Source organism: Bos javanicus, chromosome 22 (assembly GCF_032452875.1).
Source record: "Bos javanicus breed banteng chromosome 22, ARS-OSU_banteng_1.0, whole genome shotgun sequence".
NCBI lineage: Eukaryota > Metazoa > Chordata > Mammalia > Artiodactyla > Bovidae > Bos > Bos javanicus.
In genome coordinates this window covers 52,414,921-52,442,540 of record NC_083889.1, presented here as the reverse complement: position 1 = coordinate 52,442,540, position 27,620 = coordinate 52,414,921, and the positions used below count along the sequence as shown (strand labels likewise).

Sequence of the window (27,620 nt, the reverse complement as noted above, 5' to 3'; positions counted from 1 at the left end):
ATGATAGATGCCACCATTTCAATCCCCAAGTTGTTTTCTCCCTAGAGATTATCCATGCTCAAAGCTCAAGCTCTGCTCCCTCCCTCCACAACCTATTTAGCTACTCTCCCGTTAAAGGCTATTAATTGCGCTCCTAACTTTTCACCATCGCAGTAAGCGGTGCAGCACCGTTTTCTGTAAGTCTCTCTGTGCATATGTGAGAATGCCACTGGACTGTACACCTAGGAGTGAGGCTGCTGGTCTGCAGAACTGAGTGGACTGCTAACTCACATTTCCTAAACATTTACGCCATGACAGCACTGTGCTAAATGATTTCTACTCATTACCTTACTCTTCACAACATCTCTTTGAGGGTGGACTCTGTTGTTCTTCCCTTAGAAAGAACAAGTATCTCACTGAGGCTAGACAGCTGAGAGAACAGGCTACTGAACCAGGATAGCCCAGTGCACGTGCCAGGGCTCTTAACTACGGTGCAAGTCATTCTCCAAGTGAGGTCCCAGAACAGCAGCACTGCGAACACTTAGGAGAAGTCTGAACCCTCAGCCCCACTCCAGACCGAGGCAATCAGGAACTCTGGGAACAGGTCCAGTGACCTGTGGTTCAATGAGCCCTTGGGGTAAGCTCTAAGCTCTACTTCTTCCTCAACCTCCAAACCATGGTTTAGATACACAGAGCCCTGGAACTGTTATTTTCCTTCAGGATTTAGAGTCTAGAAAGTTCAGGTGATTTGTCATGGGTTTAGGGCACACATGTGCTCCTCTCCAATAACTATGATTGCATAAGCATCTTAAAGGAAAAGCAAATTATTGGTAAATGTATTTTTACTTAAGTAGATGTTGCCAAAATGCTCTCCAAAGTGGTTGGCAGTTACCCTTTGACCAGAAATAAATAAGATCTGTTGTTCTGCATATACTCACCATGTTTTGCATTGTCAGAAAATGTCTAATTTTTGCTAGTTTGAAGGCAGAATTCCACTAAGGTTTTAAATTGCATTTCCCTGGTTAGTGTTGATGCTGAGCATTGCTCCTGATTGGTCAGCTGTATGCTGAGAGGGATCACTCAGGCTGGGAAGAAAGCTGTTCAGTAGTGACCTAACCAGATGAGTCTGAGAGACAGCCCACACGGATTAAGCTCAGAAGCAGCTCTAAGGGCTCCCATGCAGAAGCCCGGGGTACTCAGAAGCCTTGAGGCCCCATGTATTGGGTGGGGGCCTGACCTAGCCCTTTCACCTTGGTGGCAGCCCCCAAGGGGACCTACCCCAGAACAGAAAGTGACTGACTCAGGATAGCATGGGTATCTTTGATGGAAGCAGGAAGGGAAGCCAGGCTCATGGGACCCAGGGAGCAAACCCATACATCTTCCCCAGAGAGAGACACCTGCCTACACCCTTAATACCTCAGCGTCATACTTTTCATTGACGGTAGGCTCAGTGGTGACCAGCTTCATCCTGCTGGCAAACCGCAGTGAAGACAACTGAAAAACAGATCAGACAGACCTCTATGTTCTTGGCAAATTACTTGTGACTAGAGACATTTGCTAAACAACGTCTAAAGGAGTCCACTAGAAAACAAATCTCCCCAAAGAGAGGAATGCTCCATGAGCTCATGAAGTGACATCCGGGGGGTCTTGTCTGTGTCCCTCCAGGGGCACAGCCAGCCAGGGGTGGTTATGGCTGGAGGCCGATGGGTAGGCACTTGGGAGACAGCCCCGGAGCACTGATGTTCCATGAAGAGTGGGGGGCTGCTCCCTGGTGTGAGGAGCACATGGGGCAGGCCCTGACATCTCAGCCTCAGACTATGCTGGGCTGACTCAGGGCCTGAAGCAGGGAGGCAGACTCAGAGGAGGGATGGGTCACCCAGAAATAGCCTGAGGAAGGCCTGAAAGGCCTCTTCCACTGGACAGTCTTGCCTAGTGGTTAAGAGCTCTGCACAGACCAACCGACTGTACATCCTCAGATGGGTCTTATAACCTCTCTGTAAAATCAGGGAGACCTGGCTCACAGGGTCACTGGGAGACTTAGTGCTCAGGTGTGTAATGTGCTCTGGACAGAACTGACCCACAGTCAGCCCTCAAAGAGGCCCCTGTCATTAGAGTTACTTCTATGTGGGGTGAAACCAGACTCCTGCTGCAAGTACAGCAGCACGTGTGGCCACAACTCCCTTGTACACACAGGCAGGGTCACTGCATAAAGCAACATGAATCACGACAGGCACTGTTTTAAAGTTAGAAAATTTGGAGAAGAGAATCATGACCTTCCACACTGCCAATCTGTCTTTGTCCCAACCCAACACCCCTTCCCAGCAGCTCCTTGGGGCTCCTGTGGGCTCAGTCCTGGGCAGAGATCCCAGGTGGTATGGGCACGAGCCTCTGGGGACAGCAGGTGCCAGGAGAGCTGCTCCCTGTGTGACCATCTCAGAGGTGGGCATACGGGGAGAGAGGGTCTTCCACGGTCTAGGAGGACAGATTTCTAAACCAGGCAGCCAGGAGGCCCAATAGTCACATGACTCCTCTTGGGGTTCACTCACGCTTTATGATACTCTGAGACTAGTAGGTCCTGAAGCCTTCCTCTGGGGATGCTGCCTGCACGTCAGCTGGAGCTCCCCTCCCTGGCCTCCCACGTCCCAGGACGCTGAGTGTGCAGCAGGAGAACTCCCCCTGGAAGGTGGGACGGTCACTAATGCACAAAGCTGGGAGGCCCTGCAGGAGCGTCTTGCCCTGCAGTATCTGACCTATTTCACCGAGTGGATTCTGCATATGACTGAAGCTTGCCCTGAGCCATCCACGTTTGAGCAAAATGTCTAGGGAGAGATTTCCAGTCCTATCTCACTTAAGATGAGCTGGGAGGAGAGGCGGGGAGCCCCAGCTATGTGGACTCTCCTGTGTCACTAGCTCAGCTTGTATTCCTGCCTCTGGTTCTCATAAGCCTCTCGCCTCCTCAGATCACCTGTTTCCTTGCTGCTGGGTTCATCTCCCTGAGTCACGAGTCTGGCCACAACCCTCTTTTACTAAAGCCCCGTGACAACCCCTGCCATCTTCAGGAGAGCAGCCAAGGCCCCAGCATGGCCACCAGGGCCCCTCCAGCCACTCACCTTTTCCTTCCTCTTTCCTGAGCCTCCCACTGCGTGGGTCAGAAAACACAGTGCTTGCCCCACCCAGCTGACGCATAGCCTCGTCTCCTCAAAGGCTTCCACACTGAGCTTGCCCCCTGCCTTGCCTCTCCCTTGACACAGCTTCTGCCCCTTGGGACTTGGTATCTGGATCCTGGCTGGAGCCCTTTTGGCTCAGACTCATCCCCTGGATCCGTCCACTCTTGACCATGTCTGCGGCTACTGAGTCAGTTTACCCAGTCCGGCACGCCTGAGGATGGATGCTAACCCGGCTGCACTGATTGTCCTTACATACCGTCTCTTCTAACTGAGCAGCTTCTCCATAGATGTTTGTCACGAGGACCATGTTGCAATTTCCCCCTGCAGAAAGCAAGACACAGAAGGTCCGTGAACCATGTGGGTTTTCTGCCAAGACATTCCTTTGAGGCTGGTGGTGGTGATCTGTTATTATCTGAGTGCTTGTGTCCCCTCAAAATTCATATGTTGAAGTCCTAGTGCCCAAGGTGATGGCATTTGGAGGTGGGGCCTGTAGGAAGTGATTAAGTTTAGATGAGGTCATGAGGGTGGAGCCCCATGATAGGATCAGCGCCCTTAGAAGAAGAGAGAGAGAGACCAGAGCTCTGTCTCTTTGTGATCTCTTTTCTTTCTCTCTTGGTCATGTAAAGACACAAGGAGAAAGTGGCCATCTACAGGTCAGGAAGACAGTTTTCACCAGGAACCATTCCTGCTGGACCTTGATCTGGGACTTCCAGCCTCCAGGAGGGTGAGAAATAGATGTCTGCATAGTGTAAGCCCCTCAGTCCATAGTATTTTGTTCTAGCAGCCTGACCTGTTTGAGGGCCAGAGAAGACACACGAAAGCATGCACAAGCCTGGGAGGCAGGGGGAAGACGGAGAGAAGAGGGAGAGGCCGCCAAATGTACCTTTTAAAGAGGAGCTGGGGAGAAAGCAGAGGCAAGATGGCTGGGGCAGGGCAGAGGCCTGTGGCCAGGGCTTTGCTTATGGGGGGCACACAGTTAATAATCACACACCCACCTTCAGGCCCAAAGCAAAAACTTGGGAACACAGGATGACAAGACACAGCCCCTGCTCCTCCATCAGGGAAGCTGAAGGAAAGGGAAGACCTCACAGGAGAGGCCCTCCACCTGGGGCTTCAAGGCACCGAAGGATTCTGCCGGCTGGTTCAGGGATGGCAGGACATGAGAGGGTGCCCCCGGTAGAGGCCAAAGCTTAGGCAAAGCCTCTGAGGAGGGAGCAGAATGGCATAGGGGACACGAGAGGGCACTGTGCTTGATTTTGCCTTTCCAGGTGTGTCTGAGGTCACTGTGAAAAGGCTGCAGGCAAGTCCATGCCACCGGGAGGGAGCAAGTCCATTACCACCAGTAGCAGACACCCCAGTCCTGTTCCTCCTCCCCCCACACCAGCCACCCCTCACCTAATGAGTCCTTGAGGGCGTGGGTGAGTTTGCACTGCCGGAAGGGAATGTGGTCTCGCTTCTGGTCCCCGAGGGCAATGATGGCCTGCTCCAGGAATGACAGCGACTTGTTGATGTAGGTGGCTTCCTTCAGGACTCGGCCCTCAGACTACAAACCAAAGGTCAGTTCTGCTTCAGGCCAAGTGGAGAGGCTGCCTCACAAAAAACACTGCAGGTCTGTGGCCAGGCCAGAGCCTCCTGCCCAGAAGCAGGGTCTTCTCTTCCTTGTATTCCACGTTGGGCTAATAAGAACACTCCCAGGAATGCTGATGCAGATATTCATATGAGTGAATGCTCATATGAATATGAATACTTGTGTGAATATTCATATAAATACTCCCTTAAGAGTCACACTGTTATGAACACACAGGGGAATATTTGTGCAGATATTTGAGCAAATAATCCTGGGAATATACAAACATTCATTCAACACACAAATACAAACACTCATCTGAATGCTCTTGTGAATACTTATGCTAATACTCATATGAATATTTATGTGAGATGAAAAATTCATGTAAATATTCATCATATGAACACTCATGCACAGAGAAATGCTAATATGAGCATGGAGCACTGACTGAGCACTGACTGCCAGGCACTTTGCTAAGAATTTAGGAGCCATCATCTCATTTAGCGTTTACAACAGTCCTGCCAGGTAGGAATTGCCTCTCTGATGCAGCTGTTTCACCTCTGCTAGTTCTGTCCCCCAAGCTGAACTGCGCCTAGCTAGGAACATTGTTCACAAATGCCCAGTGAGGGACAGTCCACATACACAGACACAAAGCTGGAAACAGGGCCATGGCTTGTTGAGGAGGAACTTCCTGCTCCCCCACTTACCCTAGACTTCCCCAGCCTCTCCGAGCCTGCTAGATCCACCAAGTTAATTTTGGAAGTGACATACTTTTCATCTGATAAGGTCCGTGAACGGGCCTGTGAAACACCCAAAACAGAGGTTAGGCTGTCACAGTGAAAAGCTTCTTACTGAACAGGCTCCATGGGAATCGACCTCCCTTCCCAAGCTATTCAAAGAGCTTGTACTTACCTCCACATAGATGGTAAAAATGCAGTGTGACCTGGATGAGTTCTTGTTCATTGTGTGGGAGGCTATAATCCTGTTGGTCTCTCCCTAAAGAAGAGAGAAAACATGTAGACATTTTGACATATTGAAATAACAAGGCATTTGAGTCATTTTTTAACTATACAGAAATGATCTTTACATCACAGCCCTTGGTCAGGCCTTCCAGGGAAATCTGATTTATAAACTAGTAGAACAGAAGACATATTGGAGTCCAGACCTATACTTTCACTCACTGCTAGCGACATGTGAATTTGTATAATATCTTTCTGAAAAGCAAAATGGCAACAAAAATTATGAGCCTAAAAAATGTTCATAGATATTAAGTCATAACCAACCTACATATCCAACAATTCAGGAATGATCTGTCTGGAGAACAATGTTATGTGACCAGAAGAATGCTGACAAATAGCTTTTAATAACAATAACGCAGAATCCAAAAATCAGAGCAAACTGCCTTCAACAGCACAATAAAAGGACTATCCACCACAGCCAAATGGATTTAGCCCGGAGGCAAGGATGATTTGACATACACAAATCAATCAATGTAATCCACCTCATTAACAAAATGAAGGACAGAATCATATGATGGTACAATCTGAGGAATGCAGAAGCATTCATAGAAGAAGGAATAAACAGACGGTGCTACCAAGATGTTAATAATGGTCACTTCTGGGTTGGAGTTTATAGGTGGATCTTTTATATACAGGTTATGCTTCCATATTTTTAAAATGAACATGAATTACATTTAAACATTAGGAAAAAAATCAGTAATTTGTATCTTTAAACAGACAGCCCTTGCCTCTAATTCACAGGATTAGGCACTATGACCAGAATATACTTAAAAGGAGACACGTAGAAACGGCTGTACTTAGAGAAAAAGATTCTTATGGGAGGGACTCCTGTCTCCTTAAAGGACCCTGAGAAATGCTATGAAGAAACCCCAATCAGTGATACTGCCTTCCCCTGAGGAGAGTGGAGCACCTAAAGAGGAGGGGAGGCCCTGGGCTGTGGAGGAGGCCTGGCTGGCTCCCAGGCTACATCCCCAAGGTCTCATTGTCACATTCAACTAACCTAAAATTAAGAATATTTGTTCATCAAATTGACATATCAAGAAAAAAAGACAAGTCACAGGAGATAGAAAACAGTTGTAATACATACAACTGAGAAAAGAACTAGTTTTCAGAATTTGTAAAGAATTTATACAAATGAGAAAAAAAAGACATCTGTAAAGATAATAATCAAAAGATATGAACAGGGAAATCCAAACGGTCAATAAACACATAATTAGGTCCCTAGTCTCACTAGTAATCAGGGAAATAAAACCCAATGAGTGGGGCCATAATGGGAAATAATACACACCAGCCAGACTGGTCAAAATTTTAGGATCAGAATAATGGGAATTCTGACAACCTGTTGAGGGAGTATGCCATTATTGGTATCGTTTAAGAAAGCTTAAGACACATACTCTCTGTGACCTAGCAATTACAGTTCTTGGCTTTACCTAGAGAAATGCATGCTTATGTGCATCAGATATACATACAAGAACATTCCCAGTTCCAGTTCCTAGTGCCATTGTCTTATATATCCCCAAATTAGTAAAACCCAACTGTCCATCTGAAGTAGAATGGATAACTAAACTGCAGTATGCTCACACAATGTAATATGATAAAAGTGAAAACCGTAGAATACCAGATGAATTGCCCATAAACAGTAGGTAAAAGAAATAAGACAATTCATCCTACATGATTCCTTTTATATAAATTTCCAAAAAGGTTAACTTATACTATTTGAGGAGATGTAAGTGTTATGCTACAGGTGGTTAAGCCCTCATGAAGACCAAGGAAATGATTACAAGTCAGGAGAGTGCTTGCTTCCAGTGTTAGTTGCTCAGTTGTGTCTGACTCTTTGTGACCCCATGGACTGTAGCCCACCAGACTTTTCTGTCCATGGTATTCTCCAGCAAGAATACTGGAGTGGGTTGCCATTTCCTCCTCCAGGGATCTTCCTGACCCAGGGACTGAACCCACGTCTCCTGTATTAGCAGGCGGATTCTTTGGATTAGAAGCCCAGTTACTTCTACGGGTATGAATAAATACTTATTCATGATAAACTCTTCACAAACTTGGACATTCTTTAACCTTAAGCCAAGAAACTTTCGGCAAACATCATTCTTCATGGTGAAATGTTAGGAGCAGCAATAAGATGAGAATGTGTTTTTGCTGCCTCCTGGCAGGCTCTTTCTTCTGTGTACGTGCAAGGGGTCTGTGTTTAAATCACCTCTGAGGACACCTAAGTGACTTTTTTTTAAACTTTTATTTGACATATATTTTAAATACCCTAAGATTCACCATTTTAAGTGTTATAGTTCAGTGATTTTTTAAATCAGTAAAATTACAGGGTTGTGTCACTATCACAATTCTATTTTTAAATTGTTGCATCACTCCAAAAAAGTTTTCTCAGGCCTATTTACAGTCACTTCCTGCTCCCCTCCCCCAGGCAACTACTAATCTGCTTTTTGTCTCTATAGATGTGGCTATCAGGACATTTCAAATGAATGGAGTCATACATTAGGTGACCTTTTAAAATTTCTTTTACTTAGCATTTTTCTGAGGAGGGAGGAGGAATTTCATCCATGTCATAGCATGTACCAATGTTTCATTTCTTTTTTATCGCTAGTTTTCTATTGTTTGGATGTACCATATTTTGCTTATCTATTCTCCAGTTGATGAATATTTTGGTTATTTCTGGTCTTTGGCTATTATGAATAATCTTATTATGAATATCTGTGTACAAGTCTTTGTGTGCACATAGATTTTCATTTCTCTTGGGTAGATCTCTAGGAGCAGAATTGCTAGGTTCAATGAAAAAATTAATGTTTAACTTTTTAGGAAACTGCCAAAATGGCTACAGCACTTTATAGTTCACCAGCAATGCAGAAGAATTTTAATCTACATGATTTTAAAAAGAATAACAAATCCCAGGGAATTTTTTTATTGATTTGTAAGAGCCTTTATATTTCAAGGACATTAATTTTTAATTTTTTCTATATCACAAATGCCCATGGTTAACTTTTTAAAGGACATTGTCAATAAAGAAAAAACTTCAAGAGAAAAAAAGACTAGAAGTCAAATTTATTAAGCCAAAATATATATTATTGGGACTTCCCTGGTGGTCCAGTGGTTAGGACTCTGCACTCCCAATGCAGAGGCCCAGGGTTTGATCCTAGTCAGGGAACTAGATCCCACATGCCATAACTAAAGATCCTATATTCTGCAACTAAGACCTGGTGCAGCCAAATAAATAAATATTTATATATATATATATATACACACAGACACATTATTATTGCCATATGTAGAAAACAGATGAGTGAATTCTTTTTTGCTTCTATATTTTTTCATTATTATCTGAACTTGCTAAACAAGTATATATTAACTTTAATTCTGGTTATCAAAGTAAGTAAGAAACTAAGGAGGAGGGAGGAAAAGGGGAACAAAAGGAAAGAAGGGAGAGAGAAAAGGTTAGGAAGAAGGCACCTGTGGTCCTGATCATCTCACCTCAAAGAGGAGGCTGAATGCATCTTCCTCCTGACTTGTGAGGTGGACCGACAAGCCCTTAATGAAGACCCCTTGAGGATTCTCCACGATGGTCATAGGTGTGACTGAGGGTCCAACATATGGCAGCGTGGATAGGAGATCAAACAGGCTCTCGTTATAGATTTCCAGGTAGGAAACGCGCACAGTAATGGCATGTGTGGGACGTTCTTCAATCATCTTAAAGACCTAGATGGGAGATTGGACAGCCGTCACCAAGAGCAGAACTCCAGCGACCAGCCAGGATTAGGGGAGTTCTTAGCTCAGGAGAGAATCCTCACCCTGGAAGAATTTACAGTCTAGTTACTGTGATGGTCTTCATCAACAGCTAGTAGTTCATCGGGTGATATTCACTATCATCTTGTAGTTTTTTGAGGCCTGACTTACAGATTGGCTAATAATTATACAGTCTCAAGAAGTAGAGGCATGATGAACGGAAAAGACTGTGAAGTGAAAATATCATTTTGTGGAGTTTTACCACACAGAAGCTTCTTTCACATCCATTATTTGATTCTGTCCTCCTAACTCCACTGTGACTGAAGCAGGGCAGGGGTCACACCCATCTGTGGTGGCTCGGCTAATAAGGGAAAAAGCCAAGCCAGAACTCAGCCTTCTCAACTCCAGTGCTTATCAGCAGGTGACTTTGGGCTGGTCTTTTCCCTGTCTCTGGACTTTAACTTTCTTATTTGTTCAATGAGAAGCTGGGCTGGATGATTCCTGAAGTCCCCCCTTATCCTAACAGGCTAGATCTGTGCTGTGCCACATGCCAGACACTAGCCACATGGCTGCTCAGCACTTGAAATGTGGCTCACACAAATGAGGAATTGAATTTTACTTAACTTTGACTAAATAATTAAAACTGATACTAAATTCAATTACTGGTAAACTTTTAAGTATGTTTGGAACAATTTGCATTTATGAGTCCACCCTTTCAACTGTCAATTGCATGAAATATAAATACAGAGAAACTATTTCTGATGAATATTTAGGGTCTAAATTGAAATGGGGACTTCCCTGGTGGTCCAGTGCTTAAGACTCCATGCTTCCAATGCAGGGAGTGTGGGTTCGATCCTGGTTAGGGAACTGTGATCCCACATGCTGTGCAGTGCAGCCAAAAAAAGGATGAAATGGGCTGTTAAGTATAAAATACATTGTTGTTGTTTAGTCGCTAAGTCACGTCCGACTCTTTGCGACCCCATGGACTGTAGCCTGCCAGGCTCCTCTGTCCATGGAATTTTCCAGGCAAGAATACTAGAGTCAGGTGCCATTTTTTTCTCCAGGGGATCTTCCCAACCCAGGGATCGAACCTGGATCTCCTGCATTTTCAGGGGCATTCTTTACCATTGAGCTACCTGGGAAGCCCATGTAAAATACATTTCAAAGACTAGTGTAAGGAAAAAGAATATAAAATATCTCAATAATTTTCACATTGATTACATATGGAAATGATATTTTGGCTATATTGAGTTAAATAAAATATTATATATCATTTAAGTGAAAATTGCTCAGTCACGTCTGACTCTGCGACCCCATGGACTATATAGTCCATGCAATTATCTAGGCCAGAATACTGGAGTGGGTAGCCTTCCCCTTCTCCAGGGGATCTTGCCAACCCAGGGATGGAACCCAGGTCTCCCGCATTGCAGGTGGATTCTTTACCAGCTAAGCCACAATTCATTTCACTTGCTTTACTTTTTAAAATGTGGCTACTGGAAAACCTAAACCTGCATATATGAGTTACATTATATTTCTGTTGGGCCGCACCGAGCTAGATTATCAAGGTCTAAGATGCTAAAGATGGGGGGGCTTCGGCAGCGAGGGGCACTATGGCTCTGCGTACAAATATCGGCTGGCTGGTTGCGTTTGTCAGAAAAATTTCAGGGAAGGCAGCCTCAAGTGAGCTGAGAGAACACTTTGCACAACTTGGCCATGTAAGAAAGTGCACTGTTCCTTTTGACAAAGAGACTGGCTTTCACAAAGGTATGGGTTGGAATTACTTTTCTTCAGAAGAACTTCACAATGCACTACAACAGGAAAATCATGTTATTGATGGAGTAAAGCTCCATGTTCAACCTCAAAAACCCAAAGCTTTACAAGGAGACCAAACATTTGATGAAGAGAAAGATTTTTGAGACCCTCACTGCCTACTGAATAAAGTAAATAAAAGAGGGGGGGGGGGAAAAGGTCTAAGATGCTGAGGCATTGACAGTGGGATGTTAAGGATATTGCTTCAAAAAATTATAGCATGGATGGTTATGCACAAGAGGGGCAACTTCACTTCCTACTGGACAGGGCTATAAAACTTCAAGTTGCTGTTTAGGGAAAAATCCTCTGCCTCCCACTTCCAAAACAAGGGTCCTCACAGAACACAGACTAGCAGACTCCAAAGGAAGGCCCTCCTGTCCTGTCTTCAGTCACACTTCCCAGACCCCCAGGGCTGACTCGGTCCTGAAAGCTCATGTCGTGTGATGATGGTGGAAGAAGCCAGAGCAGGCCAGTAAGGAAGCTCTGCAATGGTCCCTCCCCCTCATTAAAACCAGGAAGGAACAGAACTAGGTCCTCCGTATCCTCTGTTACAGGGCCACAGACCAAAAGAGCAGCAAGAAGCCAGTCCGCACATCTGACTCACTCTACCAAATGGGAAACAAGCTTAGCATGCGAGTCGGTCACACACCCACACACACACACTCCACCATGCATAACCTGTCTCCCCTACAGGCTGCAGCTCCTTGGAGGCCTGGATCCCACTGGCTCCAGGAGCTGGCCTGGGATGGGCAGCTTCTATGTGCCATCCTGCCCACGGGCCCATGCTCTACCTGCTGTAGGGCACGAGGGAGGATCCCTCGGTGCTTGTAATTCTCAGTTGCCCCCGTCATGGTATACGTCTTGCCAGCTCCTGTCTGCCCATAACACATGATGGTGCCTGCAAACATTTCAAAACACATTTTGGTGACATCCAGGAAAATAGATCTAAGGACAGCTTTTCCCTCCCCCAGCACGCCCAGCGCCAGCCAGAACCCTGGTGTGAAGGTGGCCATCAGGAGCAGCTAAGGACATCGGGAATTCCTGCCATGTAGGGTGAGTGGCTGAGCAGGGAAACAGGATGTAAAGGGTCAAACACAGACAGCTGCTCTGAATCTGTGATCCATGGAGGGCTCTACTGCTTCCCCTTCCAAGAGGGGATCTGATCCTAGGGCTTCTGAGGAGAGCAGAGAATTCTGGGCTACAGAGGACCTGGGAATTTTCCTAGCAAGATGAGGGTGATGAGAGCGTTGAACTCAGCCCTTCTTCAGCAAGACCATGGACAGCTAGGCTCCCAGGGCTAGGTCTCCCAGTGAGGCTGCCCAGACAGAAAGAAAGAAGAGCTTTCAGAATCCCCAGGAAGAGATGGGAGTGGGAAGGGCATTTTCTGTTACTGGTGAGAATTCTGTGTAGACAGCACATTCCCACAAGACCAAAGTTGGTCCCAGGCCACTTTCAGAAACCGAATACTGTGACTAGGTCCTGATCTGTCCCAGTGCCCTCTCTGGAAAGATGTTCACTTGCACCTCACTCGTGCTTTAGGTCTACCATCACCACCAGGCTGTGGGACGCAAACCAGTCACCTTGGGCTCCAGTTCCCACCTGCTTTTCCTCCCGACTCGGGCAACCTGAACCAGACCCAACCCAAAGGCTGCTTCTGTAGGTATTCACACAGCAGAAATGCCCAGGCAACACTGGGTGGTGGAAATCAGTGTCCGCCTTTTCCACATCGATGCTCTAGTTCCTGGGATTGGTAGGTTTTAACACAAGGGGCCTGAATTCAGCATTTGCACTGGAGTCAGAAACAGTATCTTTAATCCTGCAGGAATGTGCAGGAAGGAATCAGTTTAGCTGGGACACAGAGCCCATTTGTGGCTCCACAGCACCCAGCGCCCATGACTCAGCCTCCCTGGGCCTTAGCTCCTCTGTCTCTACTTCCTCAGGGCCACATCCCCTCAGGACGAATGAGGACCACACCTATATATCACACACAGGCTACAGTGTTCAGGCATCTACACTCAACTGACTTTTAAACAGAAGACCTAAAACTTGCAAACGGGGAACATTCTTGTCAGGAGCCGCCAGACAGGCAGTCTACAGACTGTGATGTATTTTTTCTAAGGACTTTAAAATCTTAAGATTCTTAAAATTTTACAACAATCTTAGACCGAACAAGTTTGTACAAATTTCACTATAAATGTTAATTTGCTAAATGGCTTTTTTGTTAAGCTTTTACCTTAAGAATATCAAACTCTACTCAAGTTTTTAGTGATATATGTAAATAATTTAATACTGGAATGGAACAGATCGATTGTGCTGGTAGGATAAATGGAAATAGCTCCTAGCAGGTAGCCAGGAGAAAAATGTTTTGACTCCATCAAATTTATCATAAAGACACTGTTTCAAAACTAATATTCGAGGAATGTGAAACAGGATAATAGTTGAATCCCCGTGACCTATAGAGAGACAGGGTCATTAAATCGTCCTATGAAGGTAGGAACCCAGAACCATGGGTCAAGCCATGACCACCATGTCACCAAAGTTTTCCATCATAAGAACATGGAGACAAACAAAAGTTAGTAAGAGAAATTGTAGTTTATTTTATTCACCATAAAATCCTTGTACCTCTTCCTGGGTGGGGATGTTCCCCAGGTTCTTACGTTAAAACAACAGTTAATTAACTAAATTACCGTTAAAGCCATTGAGGGCCTGAGAAACCACATCCTTCGCAACTGTCTCGTAAACCAGGTCCTGGGAGGCATCATGGAGAACTCTGTCCAGTTTGAATGACCAATCTGTCTGCTGGTTATTGACAACTCCCCTCCGAGAATCTTTTTTTAAGTGAATATCAATGGTCTAGGAAGAAACGAAGACTTGTTAAGAAACTGGTATAAAAAAGTCAATGGCAGCCAAGGCCTGACCTGGAGGAAACAGAGGAGGTGAACTTGAGGAACAACAGGGACTTGCATGTATCCTGGAAGACCTTCAGGATGGGGGGAAGGGAGCCACTTCAGGGAGGCCACACACCCTCAGGGTGGAAGGAGCAGGAGACAGGAGCACATGCTGGTTTCAGCACATCTCACCCTCGTGGACAGGGGGCTGTCTGTCTTGGTTCCCTCATCTGTGATATGGGGTGAAGCACATTTATCACATTCTCATTAAACAAGTTTTAGGGAAGTCCAATAAGCACAGGAATGCCTTCAAACAGGCCAGAGAGAACAGTGTGCTTGGGAATGGAGGCCTGGGCTAGAGCCCTAGCTCCTTGGTGACTGGAGGTGAGGCCTCCCTCAGCGTTGTGGTGAGCAACTATTCCCTCACACACTGTGGGCCACAGTGAGCAGTGAAGAAACGATAGCCACAGGAAGGGCACTGGTCTATTCCGACATAGTAACTCGCTGGCACTAAATCAAGCGTGCCTGCTGACTTGTAATCAGCACGTTTTCAGATGCAAAGATTTCTAAAAACTTTATTTTTAGATTTTTAGATCCCTCTATGGCAAGTCTCTTTGGCAGCAGCTGGTTTAGAAATATATTGGGTTAGATTTCACTTTAACTTTTCACTTTCATGCCCTGGAGAAGGAAATGGTAGCCCAATCCAGTATTCTCGCCTGGAGAATCCCAGGGACAGAGGAGCCTAGTGGGCTGCCGTCTATGGGGTCGCTCAGAGTCGGACATGACTGAAACGACTTAGCAGCAGCAGCAGCAGCTTAATGGTAGATTCCAATCTTTGAAATGAGGACTTCTGATGTAAATGGACTCTCACTGGACTCTTACACTGGCTGCCTTAATCCAGAAGCCAAGACACAGCCACACACAGAAAAAATAAGACCAGCAGAGCAGGGCTTGGTCCATTCATAACGTTAAACGTTCTGTGCTTCAGGGTCACTGAATCCACGTCCAGCAGGGTGTACATCACAGGGTTGCACCTGAGTTTCTTTCTGACTGCTAGGACTTTAGAAGCTTGAAAAGTTGACCTTTGAATTGCTCCCTTGAACAATGTCTCCATGCTGCCCATAGTAGATCCACAAATGTTTGCTGAATAAAAATATTCCGTAACTCTCAAGGTGTGCTAAATCTGTCTCAGGCTTCAGAATAGTCCTCAGGCATTGGTGAGGACATGGGGCGTTCTCACCGTAAGAGTTTCTCCCACTCTTTGGTAAGTTTAACAATAATCAACTGAAGACATTCCTACTGTACTCCCTGGGAGATTGTACAGTGGGAGATCTGATCACCAGAAAGTTTTATGAGTGTGGACAAATGTCACCTTCCAGTGTCAGATACAAGGATAAAGGCAAACTATTAACCAAAAAGCCAATAAAAATGGGAGTTTCATGAGCTTCCTCATCGACAGCGTTGGTGGGGGAGTACTCTGGACTTGAAGGACTCTAGATTCCATCTGAACTTTTCCCAGTTCTGTCCTGGTCCTTACAAGGTGGTCTGAAAACAGAGTAGTGAGAAAGCACTGAGAGATTCTCAGGCAGGTGAAGGCAAACACAACTGTACTTACTTTGTTGTCATCTCTATATTTGATCATTTCATGAGCAAAGTCATCAGTGGGTCTGACACGGACAAATGCGTGAACTTTTTTCCTAGAACCCATTTTAGCTAAAAAGAAGAAAACAGCAACATTTTCAGTAGTCATCCTCAAACAACCATTAGAAGGGAGATGTCATTGATCAACAAGATCGGAAAGCATGATGTGTGGTCCATGTTTTCCTCTCTCAGAGAGCCAGCCTTCTTTTTGCCCCCTAGCATCTCAGTGCTCTGCCCACAGGATCCTGCTCAACAAGTCTGTGTACTTCCAACTTTCTCAGGTGCCTCACCGTTCTCCACTGACCCCCTAAGAGACCAAAGTACAAAACAAAAAGAATGCTCCCTTCAGTGGGCCTAAGTTCAGATGTGGATTCTAGAAACGTTCTGTATCAGAGTCCACCTACACTTTGCCTTCTTCATTGTATTTTCCTCTTAAAATACTTACTATGAAATGCATTAGAACTAATTTTTTTTTTCATTAACATACCTTACCTGAGATGTAGCACCTCCTCCTCTACTTCCATTAGACTAACATAGATCAGAAAAAAAGATTTCCTGGAAGTATATTTAATGGAGCCTGCAGTCAAATATTCTTTCTTCTCCACCACTCCATTGAGAGAAAAATCAGTCCCCTACCTCCTCTGCCTCCCTAAAACCTAATTATGTGCATTCTTATCATTTTCAGGTAGACACACATATGTCTGTATTCCTTCATTCATACTATCATGAATAATTACCATGTGTAATAAAATGTTAAACACCGAATGTAGTTTCATCAAATAGGATGAAGGCTTAAAGCTGTAAGTGACAGGGAGGGAAATTTAGGTAAATAACCTTATTATTATGTAGAATTTTCCTATAGTGGAAAAGACTCTCAAAATAAGGACTATAAACATTATAAACAGTAAAGCAAGACACCAGTTAGCAGAGATGCTAGAAAAGGGGCTGTTGTCAGTTAGATCTCTAATATCTTGTATAACTAAAGTATTTCACAAACATTTAAAAAAACTGAATTGTGCCACCCTCCAAATGATAACTAAGAAATCTCACATTTTATTGGATACTAGTCTCATTGGTCAAATCACACTAGGTTCTCTCTCCTGAGAACGTCTGTGTAAATATATTTAATACTGTCACCTACTAAATTCTGGTTCTAACATTGATCAAGAGTGGAAAAGCAAAGAAAGTTATTAAATAGAAGTAATAATCACACTGATTTTTACTGCTTTAAGGGGGAACTTAAAATGTAATCAGCTCTTTAAGTGCCTCTTATACACTGATGACAAAAGATGAAGTACTGAGAGAAAATGTCAAATAATTCTAAGGAAAGCTAAAAATCTTTCCATTTTTAGAAAATGAATGTGAAAGGTATTCAGGTGGGTAAGGATCATGCCTTGTCCCATTTCAGGTGTAAAAATTTTGTTTGTAAGACTGAGCTCTAGAAATAAAAAGTCCCAAGTAGCTCTAACAGGACTGCTGAATTGAGAAAGCTGAAAAGATTATCTCATCTCCAGGTTCACTTTGATCTAGGATATTGGGAGAGTGGAGAGTAGAGGGAGGTGTGCTGACTTAGGCAAGCAGTGTCACTCTCTAAAGTTCCCCATTCCGGTCTGAGGGCCCGTCCTCCTGCTCAGGGAAGTTAAGATGCTGTCCAGGGTGCCCTCTGAAAGGGAGCATGTTCTGGGGGCAGGTGCCTAAAACTCCCTCCTGGCAGCCCCTACCCACAGACAGCCCAGGAGCAGCACAGGCCAGCTCCAAGCATCACCCTCCCCTCAGAGCCTGCCCCCTTTCTGCCCAGGAATTTGCCAACATGCACATGCAGCCATTCTATCTGTGCTTCCCAATTCTCCCTATGCTTGCACCATTGCTCCAGGCATGCCAGGAGCTATATTCTCCCCAGACAAACCTCCTCTATTAACTGCATGCCTCCTTTGTGTCCACTAGCCAGCAGCCCCTCAAACACCAGACATTTAGGGACCCCATGCATGCCATCTTGCACTTACTGAAATAATGCTTGTTACTGTTCTTAGACTGCATCATTTGAGACAGTTTCAGCTCCCAAATTAAATAACAAGCTGCTTGAAGGACTGGATGGTGCCTTTTATCTTGTTTGAATCCCCCCTCTAAGTCCAGAACACTGCCAAGCACAGAGCAGGTGCTTAAGAAATGGTGACTGGTGATGGTGGTGGTCATGGCTGGAAGTCAGAGGGTGGCTGAATCTCCATGTGTAGATCCATCTTCAGTCACTACTGAGAGAGTCCCAAAGGGCACAAGATGTCACTCCCTTCCCTCACCACCACCAACCCCTGAGCCCACAGCCCTTCCAGGAGGACACTAGGTTTCCAGGCACCATTTGGAAAAAGCCGTCTCAGTTCCTTACCACGCTCTCCCTTTTAGTAGAGTCCTTCTCTCTAGGATCTTGTGGGGAATGCCTCTCCCTCATGGACACCACCCTTAGATATCTCTGGTGTAAATAAGTGAACCTCTGAGTAGTCACCAGGAGCCCTCTCTGCTTAAAGGCTCACAGTTTCCTCACTTGTTTTAGGGGTGAGTGAACAGATTGCCACCCAGCACCCCTAAAAACTGGAGAAAAGCAGAGGTTCAGGTGGGTTCCTGTCTTCAGCGCTCCTGTCCAGAACAGACTCTCAAGAACAATCACAGCCACCAAAAAAGCAGCAGCATCTTAGGTCCCCAAATTCGGACCGAAGCCGAACTGGCCTTTCTCCTTTTTCTAACCCAACAGGCTGGACCTCTGTGTGGAGTCTGGGAGGCAATGGGCCTTGGGACCATTTCTGTGTCTCTCTGGAGCGGTTTCTGTATCTATAAAGCAAAGGGTCGGGACTGGTAATCCCAAAGCTCTCTAGTTAGTAAGTCATTTCAGTCGCTTAGTCATGTCCGACTCTTTGCCACCCCATAGACTGCAGCACGCCAGGCTTCCCGAGTTAGAAAACCGACGAATAAAAAAGGGTCCAGAAGAGCAGAGGTCACTGAACCTCAGGCGCGACGCAGGACCTTCGTAAAACCAGGGAATATTAGATCCGAAGGCCCTAAGCGGCAAAAAGGCTGAAAGAATCCCCTTGACACCGCACCCTCCTCCGCCCGGTGGAGGAGACCAGCGAGCCAAGTCGGGGAACTCCCACGAGGAGCGGTGTTCAGATTCCAGCAACTGCCCGTCACCGGGCGGAGACCCCCCTTTCCAGCCTCCCTTCTCCCCATCCCGAGCGCGCGTGACCCCTGCTCACCGCTCGGGAGGCAGGAGCCCTCTCCCAGCCGGACCGCTGCATTAGCAGCTACAGAATACCGGCAGCGCCGCTGCCAGTCTGTGTATACGGTCGCCGTGGCAACGGGCCGCTTCTGGCTATTCCGGAAGTACGAGGTGGTGGCGGAAACGAAGTCCGCGGTCCTCTGTTGCGATATGAATAAGGTCAGGGCCGAAAGAGGAGGACAAGCAATGGGACCGATTAATCCAGAAAGACTGCGGGAGCTGCAGGCACGAAGCCAGGGTCGGGGTAGCTGGGGAACGGAGCCGCAAGACCTGGGAAACTGCGAGGCCCGGCTTCCGGCGCAGAGCAATTTGAGACTACGGCGGCCGCGCAGGCCCATTCGACGCCGGCCCGGCGTCCCGGGCCGCCGTCCGCCCGCGCCCTCGCCCCGCCCAGTTTAGTTCCGAGCCAGCACAGCCAGGCCTGCGCAGTCTTGGCGGCCGGGGAAGATGGTGGAGGACGGCGCGGAGGAGCTGGAGGACCTGGTGCACTTCTCCGTGTCCGAGTTGCCTAGTCGCGGCTACGGCGTCATGGAGGAGATCCGGCGGCAGGGCAAGCTGTGCGACGTGACGCTCAAGGTCCCAGGGGTCGGGCAGCGCGGTGCTGAAAGGGCCGGGGGCCGAACGGGGAGGGAAGAGAGATGGGGGGATCGGGGAAGAGAGGTCTAGCGCGCTGAGGGGTGGGGAAACGAGGTGGGAGTGAGAGCGACCGGCGGGGAAAGAGAGGTGCCGAGCGGCAGGGGAAAGAGAGGTGCCGAGCGGCAGAGGGGGCTTGGGGCTGAGCGGGTAGACGGACAGGGTCAGCCTTTCAGTCTCAGACCTTAGAAGGAAACGCTAAGAGGTGCGCCGCTGAGGCCCTCGGAGTGGAGACCTTGGGGTACCCGCCTCCTTTTTCTGTCACACAGACGAGGAAAAAAAAAAAAAAAAACGGACTTGCAGCCGCTCTGTGGAGAAAGGGGGCGGCGGCTCTTTCTACCTTTGATGGGCACCACGGAAAAGCACCTTTTCTTGTCACCACAGACGTGCCCCCTCCTAGTTAGCTGCGGTGTGATAGAGGCGTGGGCTCTTCCTGAGGAGTCACTGCTCCCCCTGCCTTGTCTCGTAATAAGAGCTTTTAAAATCGGATCTGGAAATCTTTTGAGGTGGGCCACTCCCCTGACCCCACACTGGAAGGCACGCTACCAGCACCGCAGGGGTCCCGGAGAATGGACTGATGGCCTCCCGTGGGGACAGGGCTCTCTTAACCACCTGTTCCTTGTTGGCATTCTGGGCACAAGACCCAGCCTTCCTCCCGTGCTTTTGTATCCATTCCTGCTGCGGAGGCATGCTGTCCTGCTCTGCGGCCGAGCTGCTGAGCCAGGTGGAGCTCTCCAGGTGGAGATGCTGCTGGAAATCCTGTTCCCTGTTGGGCTTTGGCTAGAAGGATGTTAGCATCTGCGAAGGCCCCTGTTTAAAAAATAAAACTATGCAGAGATCTTTGTGCTCTTCTTGTTTTCCGCAGGGTTAAGGAAACTTCCTCTTCCACATTTCTGAGTCAGACCTCCTGAGACAGTTAAGTAGAATGGTTAGGAGTGTGGCTTTGGAGACAGAAGAAGGATTTGGATTAAAATCCTTGGGCAAGTTACTTAAGCTCTCTTAGCTTCAGCTTTCCAAATGTAAAAATAGGGATGATTTCTAATTCTTAGTATTCATATGAGGATTAAATGAGAAAACTTGCGGTATTCTTTGCATAATGCCCAGCCAAGGTTTTCGTCACTCTAAACCCCTTCTGAGACAGAAACCAACACAGTATTGTAAAGCAATTATCCTTCAATTAAAAATAAATTTAAAAAAATTTTTAATAGGAAAAAAAAAAGCCCTCCTGAAGGAGATTAGTTTTCCAGGAGAGGAGTGAAGTGGACAGCAAGGGGACAGCATCTTTTGTGGGGAGCGAGTGGTTTGAGAAAAATGAGCTGGACTAAAGGAAACAGAAAATAAATATAAATGAGAGGTTTTTTTGTTCACAGTGATCACATGGAAGCAGGTGTTGAGGGTTCTAGAGATTTGTAAGCAAGCGAATGATCTGTTTGTGGTAGTAACACTTGGGGTGAGTAGAGACTGGTGAAAAGCAATAATGGGGGTGAATTTTCGGATTAAGATTTAGGCTGTAAGGGTAAGCCAGGGAAAGCTTCTAAGACACAGAGATGCAAAAAGGACGTGATGGAGTAAGATGGTCACACTAAATAACCCTCACCCTAACCCACTAAACCCAAGTACACAATTTTCACTGAAGCTGACTTTAAGGGCCACACATTTGAATCTGGAATCTTGCCTAATTTGTTGTCATACTAATTTTCTGATGAAAGAGTAGGTGGAGGAGGATATTAGGAAGTGAGGTAAGGACTTGTTGGTGCGCGCCATTTTTATGTTATGTGTCATTACTGAGTTATACCAGTATATTTAGAGAGCTGCTGCTAAGTCGCTTCAGTTGTGTCCGACTCTGTGCGACCCCATAGACGGCAGCACAACAGGCTCCTCCATCCATGGGATTTTCCAGGCAAGAGTACTGGAGTGGGGTGCCATTGCCTTCTCCCATTAGAGAGCTAGAATAATCATATTAAAAGGAGCCATCGAGGTCTTCTAACAAAGCCATCCATTTCACAGATGAAAAAACCCTGGGGCTTAGCGATATTAAGGGATTGCCTAAGGCACAAAGCTGTATTATCTGAGATCCAACACAGCTGTTGGTTGGTGGAAGCAATGCTTTTGCATTCTCTGTCAGATTACTCACCTGCTAATGGTGTATAAAGCAGAACAGGAAACAAGCTGTCCTCTGTCAGCAGCGTCCTCTGTGAGCACAAAGGACAGTGATGTGTACGGCCAGGTGCAGTATCGCTCTTCTATTTCAAGACAGGAGACAGACACGGGCTTTTTCTGCTAGTCTTCTGGACCTAAGACTTCTTGACTCTTGATGTGGAGATGACCCTGTATTGGGAAATCCTGTGCTTCTGAATATTGTTCATTACCGGGGCGCTCTACTCACTTTTTTCAGGTAGCTGTGTTTCCTTTTCAGCCTTGCCTCTTTTTGATGAGTAGTTAAAATTAAGGGGAAGAGTGTGTTCCATTAGAGCACATGTTCACATATCACAGTGGGCACCTGTGCTATGAATTCATATTCATCAAAAAGTCAGTTTTGCTCTTTCTTTTGTGAGTTATGTCGGGGGTGTTGTTAAATTTGGACACTGATTTAGATGAATGAAAGCGCTTGATGCTGCCTGACTGTAGGTGGAGAAAGAGAGTTACATGGTCAGGCTACTCAAGATGGCTGTTGTCTTGCTCTCTGAACATCTCCTGCCCAACCAGTTCCTGCTTCATCTATATCCTGCTCACATGACTGGCCTTTCCACCCTCTTATTGCCTGCCCCCCTCACCCCTCACAGTTTGGGGTGTGCCTTCCGTTGGTTTCCCTGGTGACTAATGAGCCCACCTGACATCAGGTTCCCTACTACTGGTCATCTCCTTCCACTTGGGAGTGAAGACTACCCCCATGTCCTGCCTGCCTTCTGCACACAGTGGGATGCCCCTCCAGGACCTTGTTTCAGACGTATAAGATCCCTGCTATCCATTAAACCGTTGATGGCTCTGTTGCTGACTTCAGGTTCTTCCTTTGGTCTTAAAGCTGGGCACATACAGGCCTTGTAGGCCTGCTGTGTGCAGCCCAACTGAGGTATCTTGGAAAATCAGTTCCTAACCGAACAACGTTCACTGGGTTCATCCTGTGGCTTCTGGCGCTTGGCCAGCCATCTGGGTGAACGTCAGAAGCCTGTCTTTGGGGATGCTTCGTACTGCAGGTGGTTCCTTTATTGTTTTGTACATGAGACTCCATTGTTTGCCCCTTGGCCACACCTGGTTCAACTTGTGGGCTGATTGATGGAAAATGAGACCATGTCCTTTCTCCAAAGATGTGTTCCTAGCTCCTCCTGAATTACAAGTATGGCATCTGCCTTTCTACTTTAGGTTTGTTGACTGTTGGCACTCCCATTGTCTCCTTGGCATAGAAACCAGCCAACTTCCTCACAGTCCATCTAGGCCTTTTCTACCCAAACAGTGGATCACATCATTACTTGTTTCTAGTTGGGGAGGAGAAAGAATGAACCAAGATGTGTGAACCAGGAGCTGGCAAGCATATTCTGTAAAGAGCCAAATAGTAAATATTTTAGGGTTTGTGGGTCACACTGTTTCGGTTGCAGCTCTCCAGCTCTGGGTGTTGTAGCACAGGAGCAGCTGTACATAGAATATAAAGGAGTGGGTCTGGCTGTGGCCCAGTAAAACTTTATTTATAAAAACAGGTGTTGGCCAGACCCATTGGCTGACCCCTACTGTATACTGATACAGCCTCTGTAAAGTTTAAGACTTGTGGAGTAAGTTACACTTGCTTTATTGCCCCAGCGTCTACTTCTGTGGTTTCAGAGATTGGAAGCAGCTCTTGTTAAAGAGTACAGGTGAACCAGAAATGGAAAACTTTTTTTTTTTCCAGCTCACAGCAGTTGATCAAGGGACTGGCCTGGTCTGTGACCGATAACTGACATAGGAGAAGCTACTGTTACGTTATGCATCTCATCTTTTTTTTTTTTTAAATATTTATTTATTGAGCTGTGCTGGGTCTCTGTGTGGCACTTGGGTCTTCTGTCTTCCTTGAGGGATCTTTTTAGTTGCAGCACGTGGGGTCTAGTTCCCTGACCAGGAAGCGACCTTGGGCCCCCTGCGTTGGGAGCACCTCAGCTTCCAGACCACCAGAGAAGTCCCAGTATCTCGTCTTTAAAGCCTTGCAGCTCTGTTGAAGCTTGAAGCTGACTATTCCGAAATATTAACCGAGGACACCATGGTCCCTTTCTGTCTCAGTGGAAGCGGAGGATGCTTAGCTGCTTGCACAGGGGCAGGCCAGAGGAGACCATGATGGCTCCTGTGTTCCCATGGACCTGACTGGCTGTGTGCAGGGCTGGGAAGGTAAAGGCCAGAGTTCGGGCTTGTGGCAGGCCAGGTAGATCAGTAGCTCAGGTGCGGCTCAATATGTCTGGGCAGTGTGCTGCATATCTGATGAGAACACAGAAATGCTTTTTTTGGAAAATAAGCTCAAGAACAGATATGTGTACAAGCCAGTGCATAGCATCATTGTTCACAGTGTCCAAAAGACGAAAGCAGCCCAGTGGTGTGCTGCATCAGTGGTTGAATGGATAAACAAGATGTGGTCTATTTTGTTCCATACATTCAGTGGAATAATATTCCATATATCCACGGGAATATTCAGTTCACTTCAGTTGCTCATTCGTGTCCGACTCTTTGCGACCCCATGAATCACAGTACGTCAGGCCTCCCCGTGCATCACCAACTCCCGGAGTTCACTCAGGCTCACGTCCATCGAGTCAGTGATACCATCCAGCCATCCCATCCTTTGTCGTCCCCTTCTCCTCCTGCCCCCAATCCCTCCCAGCATCAGAGTCTTTTCCAATGAGTCAACTCTTCGCATGAGGTGGCCAAAGTACTGGAGTTTCAGCTTTAGCATCAGTCCTTCCAAAGAAATCCCAGGGCTGATCTCCTTTAGAATGGACTGGTTGGATCTCCTTGCAGTCCAAGGGACTCGCAGGAGTCTTCTCCAACACCACAGTTCAAAAACATCAATTCTTCGGCGCTCAGCCTTCTTCACAGTCCAACTCTCACATCCATACATGACCACAGGAAAAACCATAGCCTTGACTAGACGAACCTTTGTTGGCAAAGTAATGTCTCTGCTTTTGAACATGCTATCTAGATTGGTCATAACTTTCCTTCCAAGGAGTAAGCGTCTTTTAATTTCATGGCTGCAGTCACCATCTGCAGTGATTTTGGAGCCCAAAAAATAAAGTCTGACACTGTTTCCACTGTTTCCCCATCTATTTCCCATGAAGTGATGGGACCAGATGCCATGATCTTCATTTTCTGAATGTTGAGCTTTAAGCCAACTTTTTCACTCTGCACTTTCACTTTCATCAAGAGGCTTTTGAGTTCCTCTTCACTTTCTGCCATAAGGGTGGTGTCATCTGCATATCTGAGGTTATTGATATTTCTTCTGGCAATCTTGATTCCAGCTTGTGCTTCTTCCAGTCCAGCATTTCTCATGATGTACTCTGCATATAAGTTAAATAAGCAGGGTGACAATATACAGCCTTGATGTACTCCTTTTCCTATTTGGAACCAGTCTGTTGTTCCATGTCCAGTTCTCACTGTTGCTTCCTGACCTGCATACAGATTTCTCAAGAGGCAGGTCAGGTGGTCTGGTATTCCCATCTCTTTAAGAATTTTCCACAGTTTATTGGGATCCACACAGTCAAAGGCTTTGGCATAGTCAATAAAGCAGAAATAGATGTTTTTCTGGAACTCTCTTGCTTTTTCCATGATCCAGTGGATGTTGACAATTTGATCTCTGGTTTCTCTACCTTTTCTAAAACCAGCTTAAACATCAGGAAGTTCACAGTTCACGTATTGCTGAAGCCTGGCTTGGAGAATTTTAAGCATTACTTTGCTAGCATGTGAGATGAGTGCAATTGTGCAGTAGTTTGAGCATTCTTTGGCATTGCCTTTCTTTGGGATTGGAATGAACACTGACCTTTTCCAGTCCTGTGGCCACTGCTGAGTTTTCCAGATTTGCTGGCATATTGAGTGCAGCACTTTCATAGCATCATCTTTCAGGAGTTGAAATAGCTCAACTGGAATTCCATCACCTCCACTAGCTTTGTTCGTAGTGATGCTTCCTAAGGCCCACTTGACTTCACATTCCAGGATGTGTGACTCTAGATGAGTGATCACACCATCGTGATTATCTGGGTCGTGAAGATATTTTTTGTACAGTTCTTTTGTGTTTTCTTGCCACCTCTTCTTAATATCTTCTGCTTCTGTTATGTCCATACCATTTCTGTCCTTTATCGAGCCCATCTTTTATTCAGCCTTAAAAAGGAAGGAAATTCCGACCCTAAGCGCAAATGGATGAACCTTAAAGACATTACGCTACGTTTCAAAATAAGCTGGTCACAGAAGGACAGATATTGTATGATTCTTCTTAAATGGGGTAACCAGAGTAGTCAACTTCATAAAAAGAGAGAGTAGAATGGCAATTTCTCAGGGCCTGGGAGGAGGGAATCGGGGTCAGTGTTTCATGGGTACTGAGTTTCTGTTTAGAAAGGTGAGGTTCTAAAGATAGGTGGTGGTGATGGTTCTGCAACAGTGTGTCACTGAACTGTACACCTAAAAATGGTTAAAACAGTAAGTTTTATGTATATTTTACTACAATTTAAAAAGAAGAGACAAGCTGAAGACTTGTTAGCTAGTGGGCCATTGAGATTGCTTACAGTGCTTTGTAACTGGAAAGACACTAAAAACAGAATTTGTCTCTCTTCCTAGATCCCCTGGTCAGAAACATTTCATGCTAAGGAGTAATCGTCCTTAATCTTCAGTGTTTGCAGTAAGTCACTTCACTCATTAGGAACCACATTTTTTATTAGCTCAGCCCTATGACTGCACTTCAAATGGTCACTTAAAAGGACTCAACTTCTAAGAGATGTACATTTAAGTGAGGCATACACGTTATAAGCTTTTTATTTGTAAAATGTAAAAGTCATGTCATCTTAACAGAGCTAGAGGATCAGTGAAACACATTATGCTAACCTGTCTTCCAACAGCATCTTTCTTGGCATAGTCTACAAATTACAAATGCCTTTCAGATCTAGGTTTCAGCCTCTTGTTTCTCTCCTGAGCACTGGATCTGCATTCCCATTTGTCCTGTTGACCCTTACGCTCGTTGAGTCTAAAATGAGGCCTCTTCTAAACCATCTCTTCTTCTGTTTGCTTTGTTTAAAGATGGCACACCACCCGTCTAGTCGTGTAGGACTGAAACTCTCAGGTTGGTTTTATCTCATCCTCTCTCTTTCAGGTGCCTTTTGTGACATTTATCAGTAATGATAATTACATAGTTATCTACAGGATTATAACTCCGTGAAAACGGGCTGTGAGTGCAGCATTTAGTGAGGCGTCTGCAGAGCAGGTGCTCAGTAACCCACTGTCCCAATTCAGACCCTTTTCACCTTTTCCTAACCTGGGGATTCTTTAACTCTGGCAGCGTGCTGAGAATCGCTGCAGACCCTTTATGGGATGGTCTTGGTGCAGCCAGGGGATTGGTTTTCAGGTCTGTCCTGAGTGGCCTCCCTTTCATTCTCATTCAACAGGGTATCAGCAGATAATGTCAGCGCCTTCCCTGAGTCGAGCACTGTCCGAAGTGCCGGGGCAGGAGCCGAGCAGGCAGAGCCCCTACGGGTGTGAGCTTACTACCTTCCCCAGCGGGGCACAGTGAACAAATGAACAGTATAAAATGTCCAGCGGTGACATTGACAGAAAAGTCAAGAAGAATAGTAAGGGGACTGGGTGCTGGGTTTTTTTGGAGGGACCTGAGCCAGTCTCTCTGAGTAAAGACCTGAAGGAAGTAAAGGAGGAATCCATGAGCGTATCTGAGGGAAGAGTATTCTAGGCAGAGCGAATGATCAG

General features: G+C 46.2%; 2 protein-coding genes and 1 long non-coding RNA gene across 11 annotated transcripts in view; 2 read left to right on the top strand and 1 right to left on the bottom strand.

Moving 5' to 3' along the window:
- Nucleotides 1-9,228, top strand: part of LOC133235452 (uncharacterized) — a 54,392-nt gene extending 45,164 nt beyond the window's left edge. Inside the window, exons 9-10 of one of the 3 annotated variants that reach the window (XR_009732553.1) lie at nucleotides 3,231-3,490; nucleotides 4,415-4,542. This is a non-coding gene — a long non-coding RNA (uncharacterized LOC133235452). Of the gene's footprint in view, nucleotides 1-3,230; nucleotides 3,491-4,414; nucleotides 4,543-7,658 lie in introns of those variants that run through there. The other 2 variants (XR_009732555.1, XR_009732554.1) reach the window with 2 other exon arrangements.
- The window catches only part of KIF9 (kinesin family member 9), a 37,079-nt gene extending 17,665 nt beyond the window's left edge, over nucleotides 1-19,414 (bottom strand). The window contains exons 1-11 of one of the 5 annotated variants that reach the window (XM_061396979.1): nucleotides 19,051-19,139; nucleotides 17,812-18,054; nucleotides 15,783-15,880; nucleotides 13,967-14,132; nucleotides 12,071-12,177; nucleotides 9,219-9,443; nucleotides 5,626-5,709; nucleotides 5,421-5,513; nucleotides 4,542-4,689; nucleotides 3,403-3,467; nucleotides 1,396-1,473 (exon numbers count right to left, since the gene is read on the bottom strand). In XM_061396979.1, the coding sequence (XP_061252963.1) occupies nucleotides 1,396-1,473; nucleotides 3,403-3,467; nucleotides 4,542-4,689; nucleotides 5,421-5,513; nucleotides 5,626-5,709; nucleotides 9,219-9,443; nucleotides 12,071-12,177; nucleotides 13,967-14,132; nucleotides 15,783-15,880; nucleotides 17,812-18,001 (1,254 nt within the window). In that variant the 5' untranslated portion in view covers nucleotides 18,002-18,054; nucleotides 19,051-19,139. Of the gene's footprint in view, nucleotides 1-1,395; nucleotides 1,474-3,402; nucleotides 3,468-4,541; nucleotides 4,690-5,420; nucleotides 5,514-5,625; nucleotides 5,710-9,218; nucleotides 9,444-12,070; nucleotides 12,178-13,966; nucleotides 14,133-15,782; nucleotides 15,881-17,811 lie in introns of all 5 variants that reach the window. The other 4 variants (XM_061396978.1, XM_061396980.1, XM_061396976.1 and 1 more) reach the window with 4 other exon arrangements.
- A 15-nt stretch (nucleotides 19,415-19,429) lies between these two features.
- KLHL18 (kelch like family member 18) overlaps nucleotides 19,430-27,620 on the top strand; it is a 51,335-nt gene continuing 43,144 nt past the window's right edge. For 2 of the 3 annotated variants that reach the window (XM_061396982.1, XM_061396981.1), the window contains exon 1: nucleotides 19,430-19,649. In XM_061396982.1, the coding sequence (XP_061252966.1) occupies nucleotides 19,521-19,649 (129 nt within the window). In that variant the 5' untranslated portion in view covers nucleotides 19,430-19,520. The remainder of the gene's footprint in view (nucleotides 19,650-27,620) is intronic. The other variant, XM_061396984.1, reaches the window with a different exon arrangement.